At 43.1% G+C, this 19554-nt stretch overlaps 1 protein-coding gene across 1 annotated transcript; it reads left to right on the forward strand.

Annotated features, from left to right (window-relative positions):
- Window positions 1–5577: 5577 nt before the first annotated feature.
- LOC308142650 (G-protein coupled receptor 151) lies at window positions 5578–6711 on the forward strand (the record flags this gene model as incomplete). Its single annotated transcript, XM_080513161.1, has 1 exon — window positions 5578–6711. One exon carries the CDS (start codon window positions 5578–5580, stop codon window positions 6709–6711), a length of 1134 nt encoding a protein of 377 aa, XP_080369287.1.
- Between the last annotated feature and the right edge of the window lie 12843 nt (window positions 6712–19554).

Raw genomic sequence — 19554 nt, forward strand, 5'->3', positions numbered from 1 at the left:
GTCTCTATGTTCTGAAGAGAGATATGAATAATTATAAATCTACCCTCTGGGTCTATGGTTGTATCTTTATGAGAGAATTGCTTTTTATTGCTGATTAATATAGCTCCGCCTCTCTGCTTGGAGTTCTAACCAGCTGAGTGTGTGTGAGGGAATTGTGGTGAGATCAATTTGTGATGTCCTGTGAACGGTGTGTGTGTCTCTTGTAATAAGACAATGTCTGCCTGTAGTTTATCCAGGTGTTCGAAAACCTTTTGTCTTTTTGTTTGTGCCCATTCCACGTATATTCCAGGTGACAAATCTGAACATGTTCCTAGCTACACTCATCTTCTAGGTGTGTGTGTGTGTATGTGTGTGTGTGTGTGTGTGTGTGTGTGTGTGTGTGTGTGTGTGTGTGTGTGTGTGTGTGTGTGTGTGTGTGTGTGTGTGTGTGTGTGTGTGCGTGTGTATTTGTGTGCGTGCGTGTGTGTATCGGTGTGTGTGCGTGTGCCTATGTGTGCGTGCGCGTGTCTGTGTGTGTCTGTGAGTGCATGCGTGTGTGTCTGTGTGTGCGTGTGTGTGTGTGTCTGTATGTGCGTGCATGTGTGTGTGTCTGTGTCTGTGTGTGCATGTGTGTGTGTGTCTGTGTCTGTGTGTGCATGTGTGTGTGTCTGTGTGTACGTGCATGCGCATGTTTTTAAGGTTCCTAATTCTGACTGGTTATTTAACATGGGAGTGTGTGTCTGTCGACATAGGAGTGTGTGATCTCATGACAGTTGGATTGTGGTGTCGTGGTCTTAGTGTGGTTAAAACAGTGGAAAAGTGTTTCTATTAAGACAAGGGAGGGGGTGCAGAAATAGAAAGTAGGAAACCCAAAGAAAGACAATCCCAAACTCATAGGTGACGTTAGTGGTGACGTAAGGCACCCGTCTCCTAGCAACCGACGCTCTTAGAGGCACTGACAGCATTTGGGTGACCCCCCCCCAGCCGGATGCTCTTCAGGAGGAGTAAACACACCTCGCTGTGTGCAGCAGCAGCAGCAGCAGCAGTGTGTCGGGGTCAGACTACCAACCAGCTTTTCATCTTCCAGTCTCACTTCAATCAAGGACCCAGTGGGAGGTCAAGGGTTCAAAACCCCACGTGAAGCTTCATTATTAGCTCATGAGTCCTGTACCGTGTGTGTGTGTGTGTGTGCGTGTGTGTGTCTGTGTGTCTGTGTGTGAAATGAACGGATAGATGTTTTTGATGTTTTGACTGATTGGGGAGAGGAAGAGAGGAAGTGACAGTAAAACTACATTTATTCTGTGGAAACACTTTTAAAACCTGTTTATTGTAGGAATCATTATGGTGACGAGTCTTTTTAAAGTGTTTAAAGTTTGATTTCTCATCCATCAGAACCTTTAGAAAATCTGTACTACTTTGAGTTTTTCATTATGTGACTACATAAACATCATAACCTGCCAACAAGTATAAATGGTTCATCCAACATGTTTGTCTCATGTGACCCAACCGTCCTTTGTACATCTGCCTCAGCCTCACCTGAGCGGCAGGTTAACCATTGTGTGTGTGTGTGTGTGTGTGTGTGTGTGTGTGTGTGTGTGTGTGTGTGTGTGTGTGTGTGTGTGAGACTGTTGCTCTGTAATAGCCTGTGACCTTTCAGCTGAATTCAGCTGTTAGCTCCATCGCTAACAGGGAGTCCTGATCTGCTCCTCATTAAGACGATTGGCTGTCAGACCTGCTGTGACCAGGTCACGCTGAGCGCGAAGGTCAACGCCTCCAGAGAGAGAAGCCCGACCTCCCCCTCCTGAGTGATGGCTGCAGGACCAATTAACCCCCAGCTGGGCGGGGCCCTGATGGACCATGTGATGGACCATGTAATGGACCAGGAAAGAATCTTCTGGAAATAGAATATTGGACTTTTCTCTGCATTTAGTGTCAATTTAGTCCCACATTGGAAACCACAATGAAATTGAAATCTATTGTAATGAATTGAACATATAATCATTACTGCTTCACCTGCAAACACACACACACACACACACACACACACACACACACACACACACACACACACACACACACACACACACACACACACACACACACCAAACTCACCACACACACCAAACACACCAACACACAAAAAACACCACACACACACACCAAACTCACCACACACAAAAAACACACCACACACACAAAAAACACACCACACAAACACAAAACACACCACAACACACAGACCAAACTCACCACACACACACACACGCACACGCACACGCACACGCACACACACACACACACACACACACACACACACACACACACACACACACACACACACACACCAAACACACCACACACACCACACACACAAAACATATCACACACACACACCACACACACAAAAAACACACCACGCACACACACACACAAAACACACTGCAGACACAAAGCACACCACACACACACACACACACACACACACACACACACACACACACACACACACACACACACACACACACACACACACACACACACACACACGCTTCCTCCCTTCTATGGTGTAATACTATATATTTTCCTAAACTGAATCCATGTGTAACATATTCTGAACATTTCCTCTTACTGTAACAGCTTGATGTGAAAACATCGGTGTTTTGAAGATACAAATGATTCCTATGATACATTCCTGGATATACTGGTGTCACAGTGTGACTATCACTGTCCAGTGAGGAACATTACAGTAAGGTAAAGCCTAAAAAGAAGCAGAATTTGTGGAAAACAAAAGGTCTGGAAAAAGCTTGTAAAAAGAAGGTGCAGTTCTACAAAGATTTTATAAAGATTTTATAAAACATTGAAACAAGGAGAAGGAACATAAGTACAAACAGTATAAAAACAAATTGCCAAGTATTACTAGAGAGCAAAAGCACAATTATTATAGTACATTGCTGGGGAAACAAAAAACTAAATTAAAGCTAGTTGAAATGTAATTAAAGAGGTGATTGATCAGAACAACTTTCAAATCAACATATATTGTTAAAAATGAATATGTAATTCAATTTGCAAATTAATTCAACATTTTTTTGTCAATGTGGGTTCTAATCTAGCAAAAGAAATACAACACACCCATGTGGCAATGACAAAGTGGTCAGAAAATGTGAGAATAAGAGCTCAACAGATTGTAATGATATTGATATAGCATTGATCAAACAAGTGATTCATTGTATAACTGAGGTCGACATTTAGCATTTTGTTGAGAACATAACAGAGAAAGTGCAACTGCGATATTTATTGATCTGAGAAAAGCTTTTGACATCATCAATCATCCTTTACTTTTACAGGAATGTCAGTACTCTGGGATAAGGGGTGTGGCCAAGCATTGGCTACAAAGCTACTTACAGTAAATAACTGAATCCAGAATGTACAAGTTAATGGAACTGGATCATTTAAAAAAATAAAAAATAAAAAAAACTCATGTTGTGGCATCCCTCAGGGTTCTGTTTTAGGACCCACATTGTTTATTCTTTACCTGAATGATATCTAGTGTAGCAAAAACATTGAAAATGGTCATTTTTGCAGATGATACTAACTTATTCTGCTCAAGACGGGACCTCAAGCAGCTAATTTGGAAAGAGGAAATTGAGCTGAATCTCTTCTTTAAAAAAATGGTTCGATCTGAATAAGTTCTCTTGAAATGAACAGATAACTAAATTTATGATTTTTGGATCAGGTGAAAAAAACTGTAATATAAAACTGTGTTTGAATGGAACTGAAATAGAAGGAGTTTAGAAACTACGTTTTTGGGATGATAATAGATCATCAGCTGGAAACCACATGTACAGTACATTCAGTCTAAGCTCTCAAAAAACATTGGTATATTGTATAATACTAAAACTCTTCTTGACATAATGTGCCTGCATATAATGTACTGCTCTCTTGTGCTACCCTACTTATTATATTGCTCATAAATTTGGAGAAATGCTTGTAAAACTTTCCTAGGCCCAGTCGTTAAACTACAAAAAAGAGCAATCGGAATAATAAAGAACGCTGGATTCCACAATCTAACAATAGACTCTTTTTAAGATGCAAACAATTAAAATGTATGGCTTTAGTTAAGTTAAAATTGCTGGAAATTATGTTTGGTGCTGGGAGCCTCCCCATCCAAACCTTCTTCAAATTAAGAAGAGGGCATTATAAATTTGATATAATCAAAATAAGAACTAATGTCAAACGAAGTGTGTTTTGGTTGTTGTGGTGAAATCATGGAAGGATCTTAGTGTTCCACTTAGTAAATCAGTTCTCTGTCAAAATTCAAACAAATCTTTAATATGTGATATATGATCAATACATATCAGTTATGTCAGTACAGAACATATCCTTCATTGAAAAAGTACAAGGTTGTAGAGGAATGTGAGCATCGTGGTAGAGGTTTGTTTGTTTGTTATTGTTATTGTTGTTGTTGTTGTTGTGACGTGACTTACAGGGTGGGCTGGGAAAAAAAACATTGTTTCTGCCCAAACCCTTCATTGGTTGTGAGGATTTTGTTTTTGAAGGTAATATGTAATTATTGAACGGAAACAACCAAAATAAAACGTCATTCATTCATTCATTCGTTCATCCATTCACATGACAAAAAAAACTTCATTTAACATGGATGAAGTGTCTAAACATGCAGACTAAAAGTTAAATGAGCGCATTAATGTGGTGGCGGAGTGCAACACGTGACCATCACCACTTTCCTATATGAAGTTTCCACTCTTTCTGTTTACTAATCAGAAACACGAGGGGAAACTTTTGAAGTGTGAACGTGAGTGTTTGTCTCCGTTTTCAACTCTGTGATCGACTGACAACCTTTTCAGGGTGTCGCTTTAGTTCCTCAGTCAGATTTCAAAACAATCCTGATGAATGGTCGTCAGTCGGCAGCACTGGTGTGTCCAGTGTGTCTGTGTGTGTGTGTGTGCGTGTGCGTGTGCGTGTGTGTGTGTGTGTGTGTGTGTGTGTGTGTGTGTGTGTGTGTGTGTGTGTGTGTGTGTGTGTGTGTGTGTGTGTGGTGAGTTTGGTCTGTGTGTTGTGGTGTGTGTGTGTGTGTGTGTGTGTGTGTGTGTGTGTGTGTGTGTGTGTGTGTGTGTGTGTGTGTGTGTGTGTGTGCGCGCGCGCGCGCGCGTGTGTGTGTGTGTGTGCGTGCGTGCGTGTGTGTGTGTGTGTGTGTGTGTGTGTGTGTGTGTGTGTGTGTGTGTGTGTGTGTGTGTGTGTGTGTGTGTGTGTGTGTGTGTGTGTGTGAGGGCGGCACAGCGGTGTGATGATGTCCCTGCAGGCCAGCTGGATCCTCGGAGGGTCTGGATGTGAATCACGTCACGCTGCGCGTGCCCTGCAGCCCGGAGCCACACTGGAAACATGACGCGAGAGCCTGACGACGCTAAATGGCAGCAGCACTTGAAATAGCCTACCTGCCATCCTGCTCCGCCACTTCAGAGTCCAGAGCCTTCCGCTGCGCTTCAGCACCGCTGTGCGCCCGGACAGCTCCACCCGCTCCACCCGCCAGGATTTACACCACCTTCCTCTCAAGTCACTTCCAGGAGAAGAACGATCCAAGAGATGGATATTAACAGACCAGCAAATGTCTCGTTCGTTGATTTCGTCGGAGGAGTGCAGCTGCTCCGCGGGGAGGAGGTCCGCACCGCCCTGCCCGTCATCCTCATCGGGGTCTGCGTGTCCGGAGCGGTGGGGAACGCGCTGGTTCTGCTCATCTTCCTCCGTGACTTCAGAAACGGGAGAGGCTCGGAGGTGAAAGCCCTGCTCGCCTCCCTGGCCTCCACGGACCTGCTCATCCTGGTCCTGTGCGCCCCGGTGCGCGCCGTCACCTACTACAAGCAGAGCTGGACGCTGGGGAGTTTCGCGTGCAGCACCGCGGACTGGTTCCAGCACTCCTGCGTGCTCGCTAAAACTTTCACCCTGGCAGCCAGCACCAAAGCCAAACACACGCTGGTGCCCAGCGCCGCCGCCGCCGGGCCCCTGTACGGCTCCTCCTGGATCCGCGGAGCGCTGGCGTCCATCTGGATCGTGTCCATGGTGTTTCCGATCCCGCAGATGCTTTTCTCCTCTTTGGTGGCGCACGGCCGCGACACGGTCTGCGTGTCCGAGATGCCGGTGTGCGCCTCCGACTTCATGGGTCTGTTCTACAAGATTTATCCAACCGCAGGCTTCGCGGTGCCCGTCACCTTCACGCTCGCCTTCTACACCAAGGCGCTGCACGGCGCGGTGAACCACGCACCGGGCCTGCACCAGCAGAGCAAAGTCACCCTGGTTCTCCTGTGTCTGAGCGGCACTCTGGGGCTCATGCTGCTGCCGGAGTGGGGCACGTTCACCTGGGTCCGGCTGGGCTACAACAAGCCTCCCGTGGGTCTGATGATCTTCGCGCAGGTCTTCCTTTACGCGTGCAGCTCTCTGTCTCCGGTCATCCTGATGACCATGTACGACGACGTGCGCCAGGGACTGGTTACGCTCTGGTTCGTGTGGACCTGCAGGAGCTCGAAGCGGGTGTGCAAAGCGTATCCGAAAACGGAAGGGAACGGGGCGGAGGTTGGCGCTACGGCGGTGGCCAACGACGTCTCCCAGGAGAAGGAGAAGAGCATCCCGGACGTGGAGCACTTCTGGACCGGGCGCAGGAACACGCACGTGGAGGAGGACCAGGATCCGGTCCCATGGGAGAAAGAGGAGAAGATGTTGTAAAAAAAAAATTTTTTTAAATCCCACCGAGTCGTTTTAGAAGAAGAAGAAGAAGAAGAGCTGAGCTCGTTTGTTGAACCCAGTGACCCTCATGGAAAGACTTTAGTGGCTGTTTGCTGTCGTGAACTCCATTAGATGTCAGCTCATTTCTACTCTCCTCTTTTGGTGTAAGTTTCTATTCTTCTGTTCTTGTCTGCAGTTTGGCTTCACTGTCACGTTCAACAGAGACGATCCGGGCGTTGTTATTTATTTATTTATTTATCTATTTTTTAGTATTCACTGAAAGTTGTGATTGTGTAGGTGTGACTAAAACACGGATATTAAATGATTGCCAAACGAGGACGGTTCTGTCTATTCATTCACCTTCTTCATCAGCCTGAGGCCGAACCTGGATCAGTTGTTTGTTCACGTGGAGACAGAGAAACGCTTTAATCACTGATGGAATATGACTCGATCCATTTAATTCCAAAGGTTAGGAGATGGCCCACACAGTGAAACACGGATCATTTCTGCATATTAATATGACAAAACTAATCCAAGCTGCATCACCGAGGTCACAGCAAGAATCGTCATCCAGCGACAGCAGGGATATTTTAGCCAGCAACTGGAGCTTAAAGCTGTTTTCTCAGATTCAGTACAACTCCTGTTACACAGAGGGAAATAAAAACGCACGTCTCTGTGTGAAGACATGGCGTTTCCTGTTTGGAGTGCAAAAGTCAAACATCTGGTTCTGATTGGACTCTTTTATTTAAAGTGTATTATAATATTATAAAACACCTCACATTCAGTCCATATTTTCCTTCAAATGTACTTCCAATGGAGTACATTTGAAGCTTTTCGAGGAATAAAACAAAAGTCAATACTCTCCTCTGAGCAGAAACATGCAGGACTTTCTCCACCTCTACTGCAAACATGTTGCTTTTAGCTACATCTTACTGACATAAATACTTTCTCCTTCGACCTCTTGTTTTAGAAGTTATGTTTTATATCTGTTATATTTTCAGAAGACTTTTTTTATTTATTCTATTTCAATTTTGGGGGTAAAATAAACACAATAAGGAAACCAAATAGAATTAGATTTGAAAATATATCAAACATCCAGGAAAAGATGTCACTACAGAACTACAGAGTTCAATGTTTGGAGTTAAAAGCTCCTAAATGGGTCCCATACATGATGAAGTACTCCAGTACTCCAGTACAGTGTGTTGTTGAGTACAAAGCAACATTGTGGGTTGACAAAGGAGGTAAAGATCATCACGCTGTTTAAACTGTTAAGAGAAAAACTGAGAAAACAAATCAGCATCAGAATCACCACAACCTTGTTTTCTATATTCGAGGTTGTTATTTAAAATCAAACTGTTGCATCGTGGCCGAAAGAACTTTGCACAACATCTCAAAGTTCAGTTCCAACTTTACTTTTCTTCGAACAGGGTACAAGCATGAAATAAGCACATTTCTTCAGTACTGCTTCTTCTACGTTTTCTAATTCTGAACATAGCTCTGAGTAAGCAACATTAGGCGAGTCGCCCTCTACTCGGTAAACCTAATAACCTGTTTACAACACAGTAATATTCTTTTTAGTCAGTATACCACAACTCCCCCACCTTTAAGCAAAAACTAATTTACTGTACTAAACACAATACTAACACATTCCTATTCACAACTGACAATGACTCAGGCAAATCTAAACAATACTCTGTGACTTTAAATCACTTAAAAGGACCCATATTTCACTATATTTCATGTTTCACAGTCCATCTTATGTTCATGTGGGATAATAATTTGGGTGATACAGTATACAACACTCAAAACTTGTAAAATGATAGCTATTTGTTGGATTGAGCTGACGTCTCCTCTCATGAAACGGGTGGTTCTCAGCTCCTCTGCTTCCTCCACCCTCACGGAGACTGCAGCCCAGCTCACAGCCTATGGGGTTATATTTGTGCCAAAATTCTGAGCGAGCGATGGGAAAATTTGAGCGCAAAAAAATAATTGTGCAAGCGCACTAATAACATTTTGAGGAAATATTTAAATTGCGCAAAGACAAACTTGAGATTGCGCGCTCAAAAATCATTTCTGCGCTCAGATTCTTCCTCTGCGCGCTCAACCTCTCTCTCTCTCTCTCTCTCTCTCTCTCTCTCTCTCGCTCGCTCGCTCGCTCAAATCTCTCCACGTCCGCTCAAGTCCTGCTGTGCGCTCGCTCAAAATGTGCAAAACCCAAATGTGACAGACACGGTTGTCCACCAATCACAGAAATTTGGGGCGGGCGTTGAACTCTGATTGGTTGCTTCGGTTTCTGGAAGTGCCTCATAACCGACAAAGAAGAAGAGGGAAAAACAAACTGCGAGGGAAAACAGAAATAAGGAACACTAAAGATAATGATCCTGGATTACAACATGTTTTCCCCCGCAGTTTGTTTTTCCCTCTTCTTCTTTTTCTTCTTCGTTGGTTTTGAGGCACTTCCAGAATCCGAAGTAACCAATCAGAGTTCGCAGAGGAAGAATCTGAGCGCAGAAATTATTTTTGAGCGCGCAATCTCACCTTTGTCTTTGCGCAATTTAAATATTTCCTCAAAATGTTATTAGTGTGCTTGCACAATTAATTTTTTTGCGCTCAAATTTTCCCATCGCTCGCTCAGAATTTTGGCACAAATATAACCCCATAGCCAAATAGTGTGGACACATACTTGCACCTGAACACATTTTCTCCAAGTGGACATGATGGCGAAAGCAGTTATCCACAGCAACAAAAACAGCAGCGTTCAATGTGAAGCCAGCATCGACTGAGAAGAAGGCTTCACCTCCTTGGCACATTCGTGGGCGTGTCTTGTTTTGGTTTCTCCACATGTCAATCTTCCTGGAGGCGGGGCTTCTCCAGCTCTGTGACAAGTCAGCAAGGTGGTGCCTCATCATCAAATTGAATCAAAGCGTTGAGCTCCCCCACCAGTTAGAATAGAAAAAGATCGCTGTGAACTCAAGCTTGAGGGAATCAATGAAAAAAACACTTTGGTTTTTGGTATATGAACCCAAAATAACACTTTTATTATGTTTAAAGACCAGAAAAGTCGATTTAGTATAATATGGGACCACAACATTTTTGAGGTGAACAGGGGTACGTCTCTCTCTACTAGAACGCCTCATCTTCGTTACGCAAGGTAAGGCAATGTCAGTCTGACCCACAGGGGGAGGTTGTATTTCTGACACTTTCTCTGCACTGGAGCTCTGCTGTTCTAACATTTGTGGTTTGTGCATCTCAGGTAATGGAACAACCTCGGGAGGAGTGTCTGGAGGCAACACTGAGCTTTTCTCTTTTTCCACAGTTGACACGGGATCTGGTAATCTTGCTCTGAACTGATCTATGTGCCTTTTTAGAACTGGACCAGAACCAATACTAACTGTGTAGGAAAGGGGTCCTGATGAATCTTGGATCATGCCAGGGATCCATTTTGGTCCAGAAGAATAGGTCCTGATGAGAACATCATCTCCAGATGTGAAACCTCTTTGCTTGCTGCGGGTGTCATGAGTCTCTTTCTGTTTCAGTTGCTTTTGTTGCACTCTGGTTTTCACGTCCGGGACAACCAAATCCAGGCCAGACCTCAGTCTGCGTGACATCATGACTTCTGCAGGTGACAAGCCTGTTGTTGCACAAGGTGTGATCCTGTCGCTAAACAAGAATCTCGACAACCTTGTTTGTATTGTCGCTTCTTTCATCTTCTTCATCCCCTCTTTGAAGGTTTGAACTGCCCCCTCGGCAAATCCGTTTGAGGATGGGTGAAACGGGGTGGATCTCACATGATGGATCCCCTTGTGTTTCATGAACGCTTCGAACTCAGCACTTGTGACGCAAGTGCCATGGTCTGACACCAACATTTTGGGTATTCCAAAAATACTGAAGCTTTGCCTGAGTTTTTCAATAGTGACTTGAGAGGTGCTTGTTTTCGTCAGGTAAACATCCTGCCACTTTGAATGTGTATCCATGATCACGACAAACATTTCTCCTAGGAATGGTCCCACGTAGTCCACATTGTAGGGATTTCTTACCTCATAAAGAACCATTTATGTTGTGGTTAGCTATCGATAATGATAAAGAATTATCGAAGATAGTTATTAATTATGTTATTGAAAATTTAATCTGATCTGTATCAGATACCTCGGAGCACCACCTGTCTTAACAGGAAATTATAGCCAATTCAGTTATATCAGTCTCATAAGATATACTAAACAGTTCATCAGGAATTTGAATTAATAGTTAAATTAATTACAATTACCAGAATTAACAATAAAGCTTGAAGGATTTTGGAGTTTTTGACACAGACGAGGTCGACATTTCATTCACCTTTGTGCACATTAATAAAACAGCAAGTATGATTCCAAAAATTATATTTATTTACAATGAAAACAAATAAAACACAAATTCTAACTACCTATATACAGCTTGGTGTGTTTAGGTGCGTGTGTGTGGAGAGAGAAAGAGAGAGAGAGAGAGGTGGAGGGAGTGTGTGTGAGAGAGGTGTGATGGAACTACAAAACAAGATGGCAGATCACAATAAACTACATTCAAATGGAGGTTATCAGAGAACAGGAAGTCTGTCCTGAGTCTCGACCATGTGCTGGAAGAACAATGGAACATGGAAGCTAGTCAAAAGCATCTGCTTCCTGTGTGTCTCTGCTAAAGGACCATTTCTAGAATGACTTGATGTGAATGAGACTTGTTTTGTAAAACATCAGGAGTCGTCAGATGGTGTTCAGTTACTGTGTGATGTTGTCTTTGATGTGATATGAGTAGAATTGTGAGTTAACAAGTTAAATAAAGCAAAGATTAGCATGCAGACCCTGTGTCTATGGCAGAGCTAACAGTGGTTTACAGGTTAATAACTGCTCCTAATATCATTATCAATAGAACTCAATCACTGTAATAGAATCAACACATCTTCATTCAATCAACAGTTCTATGCATAGCATCAGGTTTAACTAATCTCATGTAATGCCCAGTTGTTGTTACCACTTCCTTGAAGGAGTTCAGTTGTTGTCCTGGCTGGAGAGAAGCTGGTGTCTTCTCTTGTCGTTAGCACCTCCTGCTAACCGTGGTTGGCTGCTTCTGTAGGCTGAGGAGAGGAAAATGAAGTTGAGGATTCAGGAGTCTTTCTTTGCAGCCTCCTGGTTGTTCCTTTTGTCCAGACTGAGGAGCCTGTTGCTCAGGTCTGTGATGGTTTTCCTGCTGGTTGAGGAAAACACAAAGACATTCTGTGACGCGTCGTTTTCCTGGTCCCGTCCTGGAGAAACTGGTTGGTTTTCCTTGGCTGATGGGAGATCAGACTCTGGGCGCTGGTCTCCGGGTCCTGGGAAGGACTGATCCTCGTGGTCGAGTCAGTAGAGGAGTTGAGGAGTGAAGGCCCCTGGTTGTTGGCCTCTGGTGTTAGCTGTATGCTAACACTGGGTGAGCTGAGCTGCTGGGAAGCAGCTCATCCTTGGTGTTCACAGGAGACGACTTGCTGCAAGACTCTCCTGCAAGACTGGTTTTTGCAGGCTTTTGTTGAAAGTTTGTGGATTCGAAGGTGTCGAATCCTGAGAGCTTCAACCAATCAGTGACTGGCTGAGTGCATGGGGGAAATGTCTTTTCAGCAGAAAGCGGGGGAGGATCTGCTGTGACAAAAGGTCCCCCCCACTGGGTGTGATGGTCAACCACATTCCTGCGTCGGAATTCATAAGTCATGACTGTGTATCACGACAAATGAAAATGGTCTTTCCTTAGAAATGAACAAACTTTCTGTGGTCTTGTGAGATCCCAACAACATGAATCCTTGACCATGGTGACTCTGGCCATTCCCACGGATGTAAAGGTGCAGGGGCAGGCGTTTTTTGATGCGCCTGACATTTCTGACATGCCTGAACAGTTCTCTCTACATCTTGATCCATGCCGGGCCACCACATGTACGACCTGGCCAGTCCTTTCATTTTAGTCATTCCTGTGTGAGTTTGGTGTAACAGTTTTAGCATCCCATCCTCGTCGCCAAAAAGATGTTGCATCGTGGCTGAAAGAATGTTGCACAACATCTCAAAGTTCAATTCCAACTTTACTTTTCTCTGTGAACAGGGTACAAGCATGGAATAAGCACATTTCTTCAGTACTGCTTCTTCTACGTTTCTAGCTCTGAACATAGCTGTGAGTAAGTAACATTAGGCGAGTTCGCCCTCTACTGGTAAACCTAATAACCTGTTTACAACATAGTAATATTCCTATTAGTCAGTATCCCACACAAACACAAAGCGAAGCAGAAGTTCCTGAGGAGGATCTCTGGCCTCTGGGAGGTGAAGAGGAAACGTGTTGTGTCTCAGAAGAAAACTCTGGCGATGTACCAGGAGGATTCTAAACTCGATGTACCAGGAGGATTCTGGACCCGAAGTACCAGGAGGATTCTAGACCAGATGTACCAGGAGGATTGTAGACCTGATGTACCAGGAGGATTGTAGATCCAATGTATCAGGAGGATTGTTGACCCGATGTATCAGGAGGATTGTAGACCAGATGTACCAGGAGGATTGTAGACCAGATGTACCAGGAGGATTGTAGACCAGATGTACCAGGAGGATCGTGGCCCTTCTCCTCCTTCTTCTCCTCCTCCTTCTCTTTCTCCTCCTTCTCCTTCATCATGTACACAACAGAGCTTTCTTTACTCCCACAGAAGTGACAGAGTGACTCAGAGTGACGGAGGAATAATAAGTTACATTAAGTTACAGTACAAAGACACTGGATGTTCATTATTTGGCGTGAAGCTGATATATAGAACCGTTAATCAATTCATCATTTTCATTAACTTCCATACTGCTGATATATCACTGCTTTAGTGTTTAATATGTTTTAACTTTTGGACAGAAATATAGAAACAACAAATACAATTTTTCAGAGTTATGTACGAAAAGACAAAGACAAAAAACTCCACCCCACACAAACAAAAAACTCCTTGCCCCTACTGTCTCTTATACCAAAAAACAACCTGTAAAACACAAATATAATAGACGTTCAGTGAGTCATACAGGCAGAATACTGAGTAAAGAATCACTATTGCACCTTTGTAGATGGATTGTTAAAAAAAAAGTCAGAAAAGGCCCCCACACCTGATAGAACTTCTTTTCAGAACCCCTCAACACAAATCTAATTTTCTCCAATTTTAAATGATTCAATACGTCTCTCACCCAATGTGAAACGGTAGGCGGGGCAGAATCTTTCCACTTCAAGAGGATCAAGCGGCGTGCCAACAGAGTTGAAAAAGCAATAAGCTTCCGGCCCCCGACAGGTAGTCCTAACCCCTGACCCTTCACCAGTGACCCCGAAAAGGAGCAGGAGGGGATTCATTGTTACATTAACACCGAGAACACAAGAAAGTGCTTCACAAATACCCTCCCAATACTGTTGTATTTGGGGACAAAGCCAAAACATGTGTATTAAAGTGGCTTCCTTGGATTTACACCTGTCACACGTTGGGTCGATATGAGGGTAAATTCTTGCCAGTTTAGATTTGGGGATATGAGCTCGGTGTACCACTTTAAATTGAATTAGAGAGTGTCTCGCACAGATTGAAGATGAATTAATTTTCTTTAAAGATTTAGTCCAGTCTGCTTCACTGATAGCAGCTTCAAGGTCTTGCTCCCAAGCTTCTTTGATGGCAGACATGGAAGGAGACCGCAAACCAGAAATCAAGCGCAACATTAGAGAGATGGCTTTTTTCTTTGTTGGGTTGAATGATATCACCTCGTCAATAACGTTATCGGGTGGCTTGTCTGGGAACCCTGGGATGGAGGTCAAAACAAAGTGCCTTACTTGCAAGTATCTAAAAAAATGAGAAGGGGGTAAGTTATATTTAACAGATAGTTGTTGAAAAGAAGCAAATGAGTTTTCGATATAAAGATCTTTAAGCATTTTCAGCCCCTGCCTTTGCCATGCATGGAAAGTGGCATCTAGCATTGAAGGTGGGAAAAATATGTTTGATGCTATTGGGCTGGAGAGACTCATACCTTGGAAATCAAAATGTTTTCTAAAATGTAAATAGATTTTAACAGAATTATGAACCACAGGATTATTAAATGTTATGTTTGCAGATAATGGGATTGATGCATCAATTACAGCTGGTAAGGACAGGGAGCTACAGGAGAGCTTCTCCATCTGCACCCACTTTGGCTCATTATTACCAGAATAAGAATGTGTCCAAAAGGACAAACCACAACGATTAGCAGCCCAGTAGTAATGTCGAAAATTTGGAAGTGCTAGGCCGCCATCCTGCTTTGACTTCTGCAGGTGTTCTTTACGCAGACGGGGTTTCTTATTGTTCCAAATAAAAGATAACATTACTGAGTCAAGTTTCTTAAAATGAGCAATGGAGATGAACACTGGGAGGCTCTGAAATAAATATAAATATTTTGGTAGCACAGACATTTTGATGACATTTACTCTCCCAACCAACAAGAGTGGAAGGAGTGACCAGTTGGATAAGTCCTGTTGAACTTTGTTTTGCAGAGCATCAAAATTATGTTTAAAGAGATCACAAAAATTTCTTGTTACAATGACCCCAAGATAGTGTCAACAGCTATCTTAAAGGGCACTGCAATATTTTGTAATGCTGCGTTAGTCAGGTTCAGTGGCAATAATTCACTCTTATGTAGATTCAGTTTATACCCTGAGAGTTCTCCAAATCTCACGAGAAGCTCCAGAATGAGGGGAATGGTAGTCTCAGCCTTGGATACAAATAATAACAAATCATCAGCATACAATGATAATTTATGTTCAGTTCCAAATCTTGTAATGCCATGTATAGAATGGCTGTTTCTTATCGCTATGGCTAGAGGCTCAATAGCTAGCACAAAAAGAAGGGGGCTAAGAGGACATCCCTGACGGGTGCCACGATGTAACCTGAACAACTTTGAATAATGGTTATTTGTTAATACCATTGCAGAAGGACAAGCGTACAATAGTCCAACCCATGATATGAATGTCTCACCAAAGCCAAACCTACACAAAATTTCAAACAAATAGCCCCACTCCACTCTGTCAAATGCCTTCTCTGCATCCATGGAAAGAAGGCATTCAGAGTCAGTTTGGCACAAAGTGTACATGATATTAAACAAACGACGTACACTGAAAAAGGAGCGCCTGTCTTTCACAAAACCAGTCTGGTCTGATGATATAATATGGGGCAAAACCATTTCTAGACGACGTGCTAATATTTTCGCCAGAATTATATAATCACAGTTTAAAAGTGAGATTGGCCCGTATGACGCACACTCTAAAGGGTTTTTATCTTTTTTCGGGAGCAGTGTTATACAAGCCTGATTCAAAGTGTCAGGAAGGGTCCCCCTATTTAGAGAGTCTACACATACTGCAGCAAGAACAGGTGTTAATTGCTTCGAAAAAGCTGCGTAAAACTCACTCGGCAAGCCTTCTGGGCCAGGTGACTTCTGGGTTGTAAAGATTTGATTGCCTCCTCAATCTCCTGCAATTGTATTGGTGCCTCTAAGGCAGTGACCTGACCTGGAGACAAAGTTGGAATAGGCAGATCTCTAAAGAAGTTAGACAAGGAAGAGGGGTCACAAGAACTATTAGAGCTATAAAGATCATTGTAGTAACATTGAAATGCATTATTTATTCCTAGCTGGTCAGTGACAATCTCGCCATCTTTCGATTTCACTCCATTAATTATTTGCTTGGCCCTAGCACCTTTCAACTGTCTTGCCAGAACCTCCCCTGCTCTGTCTCCATGTTCATAAAAATTACTCCGGTTTTTCAACAATAGATTTTCAATAGTATGTGAAGTAAGTATGTCATACTCCGTATTAAGCTTTAAACGTTCTTTATACAGATCTGGAGAGTGAGTTTGTGCATTCTTTTTATCTAAATCAGCTATTTGTTTTTCCAACTCTACTTGTTTTGACTTTAAGTCCTTTTTTTGGGGGGCCATAAACGATATTACCTGGCCTCTTAGATAGGCCTTAAGGGCCTCCCAGACAGTCGCCATGGAAACATCTGGAGTCATATTAATATCCAAAAACAGAGAAATTTGTTCAGACATGAAGTTTAGAAAGTGTTCATCAGATAGCAGAAGAGAATTAAATCTCCACAGCCATCTGGGCGTTGTAGCATCAGGGATGTTCAGTTTAAGTAAAAGAGGAGCATGGTCTGATACTACTATAGGGTAATATTCACATGACTGAACATCCGCTGTTAATTTATTGTCAACAAAAAAGTAATCAATTCTACTATAGGTTTGGTGAGCACAAGAAAAGAAATCAGTATTGCCTGTCATTTGGGTGTAAAAAGCGCCAGATATCAGAAATGAAATAAGTAGAAAGAAATGACTGTATATAAGAAACAGATTTAGATGTTACATATCCTGGCCTAGGAGATGACCTATCCATCCCAGGGTCCAGACAAAAATTAAAGTCCCCTCCCACAATTAGCAGGTGTGAATTTAAGCAAGGGAGCTGATTAATGACACGGGAAAAAAAACTGAGGGTCATCATAGTTCGGAGCATGTATATTGGCTAAAATAACATTAAGATTATAAAGTTTACCAGTTACTAAAACGTACCGTCCATTGGGATCAGCTGTAATTGTGGAAGGTGTGAAGGAGACGCTTTTATTGATCAATATTGCAACACCTCTAGCCTTGCCTTGAAAAGTTGAATGGAAGAGCTGCCCCACCCATCCGCATTTCAGCCGAGCATTGTCTGGATTCTTAAGGTGTGTTTCTTGAATGAAAGCTATTCCTGCACTTAAATTCCTCAGGTGTGTAAGGGCCTTCTTCCTCTTAACTGGATGGTTCAAGCCTCGAACATTCCAAGTGACTATATTAAATGAGCCAGCCATTATAATCAAATCAAAAATTCAGGTGTTGTAGCAAAGATCCACTCATTAATCAACATATTATACAACCTTAAAGGCCCAGGCGCTCTGGCTGGATACCAAAAGACAGAAACAAAGAGAAGAAAAAAACAACACTTTGGTCCATTCATAGAGACAGTAAAACAAGGAGCCCCTCCCCCAAACCCCCAGGTAACCCTAGCTGCTAGAACAAACAGCACACCTACCCTAACTAACTTTAACACTTCCCCAACTAGTTTACCCATCACATGAATCCCTCCATCCCACTTAGTCAGATGTGAGATAAAACCCACCATATAAATCACTTTACTTTTCACGAACTTAGTGCCCCTTTCAAAGCATGTCCTTATCAAAACAATAAACATGGCCGAGGTGAATAATAATAATTCGCCTCGCGAATCACCAGATCCTTATTATGGCACCGATGAAAACAGATGATGACTGGCCGAGGCTTGCCTCCAGGTCCCGACTTGGGGGCGAAGATGCGGTGCGCGCGGTCCAGCTCCGAAGGTGAGGGGAAGGAGTCTAGTCCAAAAACGTCCTGAAGCAGTTGCGGAAAAAAACGGGTGGGATGCGGACCTTCAATCCTCTCAGAAAGACCAATATGACGGACGTTGTTCCTCCTTCTTCGTCCCTCCATCTCGGCTAGCCTGGACTTTAGCTTAGCATTATCGGCCTGCAGCCTCTCACAGCACGCCTCCACTTCAGTTAGGCGTTGGTGAGACGTCTCCGCATTCTCTTCCAGGGAGTTCAGGTGCTCGCCGTGAGTGTGAACAGTCTTCTGGAGCCCGTCCATTTTTCCGTTCACTTCATCAAAAGATTTTTTAATCTCAGCTAGCATGGACGTCTTGAGTTCGGCTAACGATGCTAACAAGTCAGCTTTGCTAAAGTTACCTGTCGTTGCATCAGCCGTCGGCTCGGTTTTGTCGCTCGTCTTCGCGGCTTTAGGTGGCATAGTGGGACTAAAACTACCAAGTAGCAGAAAGCAAAGCAGAGTTCATTCGTGAAAGAATGTAAAATTAGTACATAGGTGGGTTTTTAAAGTTGAAGATAGCGGGAGCTCGAGGAGAACACGTTCTACTCCATGCTCGCCCACCCGGAAGTCCGATATATCACTGCTTTAAAGAAAATATAAACAACTGCACATTACCCACAATTAATATGAACTTTCTTACTTTCACTGAAGTGTAGACATGAAGAATAGACAACACCTGTATGTATTTCTTTTTTATGTATTTGTTGACTTTGACCTTTAGACTATCGTGTCCCATTCATTTATGAGTATGCTGCACATGAAGTGTCAGTAGATCCTATTCTATTCTATTCTACAGAAATAAGATAGTTAATTAGTTCAAAACATTATAATAAATCATAAATGTATAAGAATATAGAATCCACGTGTGTCTTTGATATAGTTTGAACTGTCCCTGTTGAAAGTCTTTATGTTTATGCGGCTGAAGGGGGGTTTCTGGTTTGGTCTGATAGTCGGATCTTTTAGGAACCTTTCTGCCTGTGGCTGCGACGCCCTGGCAGATTTGACATTTCAGTCCGCTGAGTGAAAAGAAAGGTTTACAGGTTGAAGAGGAGGAAACGAGCCTCTCAAGCTTTTCGGCACCATCGTGCTCAAACATCATTTATTCATCGACAACAGGCAGCGTCACGACAGGTCTGACCTCAGGACTGTTTCCTCTCAGAGTCACAATAAAAATGAAATCTACAAATTAATTCCATCATATTCCCGAACTGTTTCTCGATTTTCTTATTAATTAGTCACATTCCAGCATCTTTTGAACTTTCTGAGCTTCAATCATTGAAGAAGTGAAGTCTCTCAGTGTCCGTCCACACCATAACGTGGTTCTCCTAAACCAGATGTTTCTGGCCTGTTGTCCACATGAGGTGGTTTTAGAAGTGTGAAAACGGGGGGGGGGGGTTAACATGAGTCCCAGAGTGGAGTGATTCTAAAACCCTGGCTCG

Source organism: Blennius ocellaris, assembly GCF_963422515.1.
Source record: "Blennius ocellaris genome assembly, chromosome: 17".
Taxonomy (NCBI): domain Eukaryota; kingdom Metazoa; phylum Chordata; class Actinopteri; order Blenniiformes; family Blenniidae; genus Blennius; species Blennius ocellaris.